Genomic DNA, 7,835 nt, shown 5'->3' with positions numbered 1-7,835 from the left:
TGACATTGATATTTGAGTTAACACAGATAACAAATACCATCGCTCAACCATTCGTTCATATTACAAGTCAAGTCCCAATTTGGTCAGGCCTGACCGCCTAAATTGTAACGTGTGTAGAGCAATACAAAGGGCTCTAGCCTATCATTTTATTGTATTGTATGACAGCAAAATTTATTGTCTCGTGGCCCGAGTGGCATCTGGCGGATTTGATTCAGGTAAATGGATGGCGAGGTGGTAGCTGGCCCTCCGACCAGCCTTCAGAGCATTACAGCTGTCAGACTTACACAGATGGAGCCCAATAAAGTTAATACCCTCGGAGGCTGCGGCCGGTGATTTTAGTTGGTAAATCCCCGGCACACCGCGACGTCGTTACCAAGACAAGGGATAAAAATCACTTGAGGGGGTCGCATTTAGTTTTGCCGTCACTGGCCCCTGACGGGATTAGGCCACCACTATCACTGCTGTCGGTAAATTAGAACGATCGAGACAACTAACTGTTAATAATGGACAAATAATACTTTTTTCTTATTCCTGCGCGAATACTGTAGTTAAATTAATTTCTGTTTCTAAGATCTGGCAAAGCCAAAGAAATAAAAATAAAAAATGTTATCTATGTTCCTAAAAGTACTGTCCGATTCTGTATTCACCATAGACTAAAGAGACACTATGGTAGTCGGTTAATTTTTTGTTTAGGAACTTACTTTTTTCATTTTGAAATGTAATGTGATAAATTGATAATACGTAAACATGAGTAAACTAAGTAACGTGAATAATTATGTAGAATGTCGCTTGACGGAATCCCAGTGGATTCTGTGTTTTTGTGTCGGTATTCACCAAAACACTGAAAAGAGAAATCTATTACGTATATAAAAGTTAATAATAACTAAACTATTTTCTGCTTCATTTGCTGGTTTTGTTTATTGCTTTTGGCTTTTTATTTGTGCTATAGTGCTTTTGCTTGTGGATTTGCTTTATTTTGATTAAATAATGCCATTCCCCACTGCAGCAAATAATGTGGTTCCTTGGTGCACCGATTAACGTTACAGGTAAGTTCTTTAGTGCCTACTTGGTAAAACGATATAATAAGAATCAATTGCTGTTCGTTAGTCTCGCTAAAACTAGATCGGGTGTACCAATTGGGCTTATTATTTGTGAAAGTCCAAGGAAGGTTTGAAAGGCTAGAACAAAATGTTTGATGCGGTCGAAAGTTTGCCAGGTCAGCTAGTTTTAGCTATGTTCTGGCCCATGTAATATTTGACGGAACTCAGTTAAAGGATCTACAGTGGTTGAAGGTTTCAATTAAAATGTATAAGATTTTATGTTACTAATTATGTTGAATATTATATAGTTCGGCAACTGATTACTTCATTTATTTATTATTCATAAATTATGTAGACAAGTAATTTATAAATATTGACTAATCACTAGCATTTCTTTATTATTTGCTTTGTTCAAAAGTGTCATATACACTCTGCATGCATGACTTTTGCAATTTTTGTCCAGCAGGGCTTGGTTGGTTTCTCGAGTTTTCAAAATTGATTCACAGTTAGTGTGATCTCTGCTAAACTTCGTGCAACAATGGTGAATAATTATATACATACTATATAGGATTTAAAATGGGATCGGAAAAATAATGCCACATTGATTCTAATAATTGAAATATATTTTTCAAGACACACAAAATTCATACTAAACTTATTGAGGTATATTCAGGCAAATAGTCTACTTGAAGTAGCATGTAATAAAATAATAACATTTTTCAATATACATATACTTCATTAAACTGTTTAACATTATTTTGTTGATAGATATATTTATTAGATAGGTACAATACTTCACAGTCAAATGTAGTCCGCTATGAAATGCAATATTATACATTACAGATAGAGAGCTCAAATTGCGGTTTATTCTAGCTGTTCAGTTTTGTGATGTACAATAATAATTCATCCTGTTTCAATATTTTTTACAATATCATTTTCAAATTATTAACAGAAACATTTAATTATATAACTGTTATAACTATCAATATTAAATCAATATGGAACACATTCTGGACCTTTACATTAGATACAATATAAAGATAACATCATCTAATCTAAGATCTTCTCAGTAAAATATAACATGCTCACATTCAACATTAAAGTTATAAATAATAATTTAGAAAATAATAAATAAAATCATTAATATCACAGTAGAATATCTGCCAGCTAGTCGCGACCATGCAATAACATTGGCGGTAAATAATCACAGAAACCAAGTCAAAGACAGTTATTATGATGAACTGGAGCTGACAGGACACTAACAAACTGCTGTGATATTGATAACTGAATACGTACATATAATATCTATCGAGAGATAATTAATCAACACATTTGATCATTTTGCGACCTTAAAACTATTGGTAACCATTAATAACGACGTATCGATGTATCCACCGGCTCTTAACAAGAAACTAGATACTTCATGATTCTGAATCCTATGTAATATTGATATTTATATAAATTTGATACATACTGGCTTAACAATTGCTTAAGTAACTCCTTGTAACTGTTAGGTACACTTATTATAAGCCACATAACCATTTTAAAATAATGTAACACCTCATCTTTGTATTATTTTATCTTTGTTTAATTGCATATATTTGACATTGGAATGTACAAATTTTCCTGTGCGATTGTTGTCTAGGCTTCCAAGTATATGAAGAAGGTATCATGAAAATTATTAAGGTTTCACATCTATCTGTCCATACTTTCAGTAGGACCTTAGCGACAAACATTTACTTGAGACACTAGCGTATTGAATGCACACGAGCGGTTATTATAACATGATACCATGGTCTTGAGGAAGAAATTAAAGATTTATCATCAGAATTTAAACAACTTGTAGAAATGGCAATTAGCCGTGATACTTAACATTTAGTACCTAGTCAGTGATGCCCGTAAAATATGCCTACGCTAATAATAATAATGTTTAGACTCCAAGACGCTGTTTAGTTTGCGCTGATATATAAAATATTTTTATGACATTTTTTCTTCCAAATTATTGCTTTTATACACAACAACTAATGAAGTAACGCAGTATATAAAACATACTACGCACATACGTAGTACATTTGTTACTTAATGGTCATTTCTGGATGTATGTATAAGAATAATTTTGTCGTTGTCGACTAGTTGTTACATAAATAAAAAGCTGAGTGTAGTAGCTACTATCGGACACGTCAAAAATATCTATATGAATAAAGTACTTAATTCGGTACCTACTAAAACAGGAGACATATTTTTATAAACTATAATTGCCCACATAAAATAATATAAACTTCATTGGAATTGCAAAATACATAAAGGATAAACATTCAATTAAATATGTAGGTTTTAAAATAGTTAAAATGATATACAATTAAGATTAAACAATTTACAATAATATAACACAATATTGTACAATACGCTTCAAAGACTGCCACTACGAAGTAGGGTGCCGTGTTTTAATTTTTCCGACGCTAGTTTAACTCCATTCTTGTGTGTGCGCATGTTAGTGCACATCTATGTTAAAAGGAAAGTTTTTGACGCGTACTGTATGTATATTAATATAGTGAAGTAATAGTGACATAAAACTATGATAAACATACTATTAATGTAAATAGTGTAGATAATAATACACATGCTAGCTATGTAGGTGTAGGTAGGTACCATAACTTTAACTGAATTAGTTTACAACAAGGGCACTAAACATATAATGAAAATGTGAAGTAATCTAAATTCACGAAGACACTATTTAGAATAAAGGTTATACAATAATTTTAAGTAAATATGCTACTCAACTAGAAGGTACAACATGGTTATTACAGTGTCATTAATTATATATTAATACATCGTCAGATTCTTAGGATTATAAGTACCCATAGTTCTAACAATTACGTTGTGTTCTCGCATATTACCAGGTACTTATCAATATAAATAAACATTATTAATTTGTGAATTTATTACATATTTACAAAAATGTACTGTGTTCAATAAGTAATACAAGAAAAAATGAGCATGTCATTAACTAAAAACAATTGACTGAATAGGTAGGTACTTGTTTTGGAGTGTCAATGTTGTTTGTTAGTTTGAACTTGAACCAAATTATTTAGCTGATCACTTGCCTATTTTGGGCTACTTCTTATTTTATTTTTAACATTTTTGACGTAGATGTTACATACAAAAATAGGTATCACAATAAGTTAATTGTAATATGCTTTAAAAAAAATCCTGTGCAATAGGTACTTATATGTGGTTAACAAGAATAGCCCTAGACATGTGAACGTCTGAATGTACGAACAAAATATCCTAATTACCGTTTCAATTATGCTTTTTGTACTGATATGTAGTTTCTTGTTAGTATTATGACTTTGGTGTTGAGTGCATATAAAATTGAGCAAAAATTTTGGCTAAATAAATTAGTAAATTACGTAAAAATATTTACAAACCACTTAGTCATTAATAAATAAAGTGTCTTTATTTAAAAATAATTAAAAACTAAAAAAATCCTCTACAATTTGTATAAAATAAGAAATGATCTATGAAATATCATGTTCCTAAACATAACTCTAGTAGCTTCGAAAGTAAATTGAGATCGGCGTCGTATTTATGCATAAATATGAAACTAGCATGCCATGTGGCGTTCTGTGGACCCCAACGAATATTTATAATTGTAATTTATGAGAATACTACAAAATGTTTAATTTTACCCGCGTTGAGGCTATACCTCCCTTTAATATGAATATTTAGTAATGCACGGGCCTTGAAAGAGACAATTTAGAAAATTATAAACGTAAATATGTAGATGTCATTGATCAATGATTGTAATAATAGCTGAAATTATTTACAAACATTCACTTGTGTGAAATAACAAACATTAACTAAATATACGTAATACGTGTATTGTACCTAACATTATTAAATACTATTATTATGACTTCAACTTAAAATACAACTAAGAGCTATGTTTAAAATCTAAGCTGCAGTTTAATTCTAGATTCTTACAATATGGCAGTTGTCAAATCGCTAGCTGAGTTGTTGCTTACGACTACAGGTGATCTTTTGGTCTGGAAAGCGCGGAGTTTCATTGCGTCGAGCGTTTGTGTTTTGCTATTTATGAATGACAACTTCATTATCATTTTCACAACCAATATTGCAATGAAATTTTATATTTGGTAAGACTTACAGGTACATCACGTAACATAATTATTATGATAGCACAATATCCAAATATACAAGTTATATCGAAAATAATAAAGCACCTGTAAAATAATTAGGTATGCTGTGGCAAGATGCGCTGTTTATGTGATTCTTGAAAATTTAAGTTAATTTAAAAATAGGCAAAATATCATTTTTTCGTTTTGCGATATAAGCATTCTTTACTTACCTACGAATTATTGCAATGATTTCTTTTTCCATAAGTAATAAGAAAAAACATTCACACTTTGTGGGCTTAGATAATTATTCTATTTGGGATGATCAGATCTAAAATAATTTGATATACATTGTATTGGATGAGATTAAAAAATATGATATATTTTTTACGTATATGGACATTACTTTAAATATCAGTAGATATTCGTACTTTAATAACTTTTATAAAACCAAATAGTCTTGGAACATGGTACATAGGTAATTATCTGTATGTGCGTTATTTGTATCAGCACCGATATTACTAAATAGCTCCGATTGCACATTAATTCACACATGAACACATTACGTGTAAAATAGTCTAATATTGATTTCACAGTGATTGTATCATTTACGATTGGCACATTTTTTACTTTACATACGTAGGCACATAGGTACCTATGGTATAACACGGAGTATTTGTAAACTTCGTACTGTTATTTTAGTAATATAAGCATTTTGTGATTCTTTTACTTATAACCATAACTACCTATCAACCAACAACAACGAACCTTGGTAACTGTCAAACAAAAATAATTATTACTATGCCGTGATGTAGGTGACGAAACAAAACTAATCGCGGTTCTTGTAAATTAATTACTGTGCCTTACATCTACAAGTTATAAACTCGTTATTACGAAGCCGTACAAAAGTTCGATTTAAACAATCACATTAAGTAACAATAATAATATTTATACTTTATCTATGTACACACCCAAAGATTGCTTTCAATTTTTAAATAGGTAGATACAGAATAATATCTTTATATAATTCTCTATAGTATAATTATTATTTACATGTTAATTCAGTAATACTTAAAAGTAATATTGCAGTTCTCGCAATCGCCATCCCTTTCTTTCAATCCTTCGCATTTCTGCGTCGTCATTACTCATTCCACTCCAAATCTGTACGTATAGGTAGATGTTGCTTATACTTTTCAGACTGTCATCATTCAGTCTGCTTAGAGGTATACGAAGACACTAGTGTGTCCAATTCTCGTCCCAAGTGTTTTTACGACGTTTACATTAGGCCACAGTGTCGGCGTAGGAACGTCGCGTTCTAATGATTCCTAAAATGTGCAGTCATATTCACATTGTACAGTGTGATGTTCCCTTCAATATCTTTCCCTTCTCTGGACGTCATAGCCATGCTTGTACTCGTTCTATAAAATTTATACGGCAACGCAAAGGTGTCGTTGGTAATACCACAATGGAAAGCTCCCGCGCCGCTGATGCGCTTGGCATCTTTTGAGTATTGTCTCCTTGTTCTAGTAGGACCATCATTGTATACAACACAGATATGTTCATAAAAATTTTAAGTCTAAACATGTTAGTAGTCTTTTCGTCGAATCTGAGATAACTTACTAGGCTAATTTCATATATTATATTTTATTATCATCTAATAAGTCAGTCAATATACATTTCATATTTAGTGATTTATTATATCACTGAAGTATTTTCGACAACATTTTGTCGAACGACAGAGCATACAATGGTATACTCTGTAGATAGTAGAAATGGTGTGAAAACATTATCCCGAACGACGTGTGGTCGATATAATCGATGCTGCACATTCGAAAATGTGGACGGAATTGGCCAATATTTCACGGTTAAATGATAAAATTCAATCTAAACATTATCAACACCGGGTTTTCTAGTAGTAAGCCATCGTAATATCACCAGTAATTATTAAAATTACTTGTCATTGTCAACGTTCGTCGAGGAAAATGGTTTCACACGTTATTCATCTCAGTCTAAACTTACAGCTACTTATATTCTAATATTCACAGTCTCCGCTCAAGAGCGTCACACGATTTTGCATTCCACATTTACGTCACAATTAAGGCGAATCTACTGCGCTACAAAAATACGTGGGCAATGTCCATTATGCAGCAGTCAAAACACGAGCCACATACAAAGAGCAAAAATATGTCTCCATTAATTTTTATCCAATATATGTAAATTTATCTGTCTCTGCTTATAATAAATAAAAACTTTGATTCATAATATAAATTTTCTTATACTTAAATCACGAGTTAATCGCGGAACAGTTCTCGCTTACCGCGAATGTCTTGTCATATTTTATTTTATGCTGGGTAAATAGATGTATCAATAATACAACTCTGCGTTCATTTTGTTTGCCCTGCCCGCGCATATGCGTGCGAGCGTCGCGACCGCTAATCGCCAAAACGCGTGCATGCCTTCTTCCATTTGCACTGAGTGCACCAGAGATCACGTTGATCCATTCCATATACTTTACGACATTTCTTGTTATCTGAACGTGGTCGTCGACCTGGACTACTCGGTGATCCATTCGCTGCAGATAGCCGCATATGTTTCTGCAAAATTATAAATAAGTTTAGTATTTATAAAATCTAAGGTTTTTTTATAACAGTGCTCATTATTA

At 32.0% G+C, this 7,835-nt stretch overlaps 1 protein-coding gene across 1 annotated transcript in view; it reads right to left on the bottom strand.

Moving 5' to 3' along the window:
* Positions 1-1,641: 1,641 nt before the first annotated feature.
* LOC118263161 (zinc finger protein 395) overlaps positions 1,642-7,835 on the bottom strand; it is a 44,248-nt gene continuing 38,054 nt past the window's right edge. The window contains exon 8 of the mRNA XM_035574972.2: positions 1,642-7,767. Coding sequence (XP_035430865.1) covers positions 7,606-7,767 — 162 coding nt within the window. The 3' untranslated portion in view covers positions 1,642-7,605. The remainder of the gene's footprint in view (positions 7,768-7,835) is intronic.

This window comes from Spodoptera frugiperda, chromosome 12 (assembly GCF_023101765.2).
Source record: "Spodoptera frugiperda isolate SF20-4 chromosome 12, AGI-APGP_CSIRO_Sfru_2.0, whole genome shotgun sequence".
In the NCBI taxonomy this organism is placed as follows: Eukaryota; Metazoa; Arthropoda; class Insecta; order Lepidoptera; family Noctuidae; genus Spodoptera; species Spodoptera frugiperda.
Note: the sequence above shows the minus strand (reverse complement) of the source record. Positions and strands in the feature narration are given on the sequence as shown.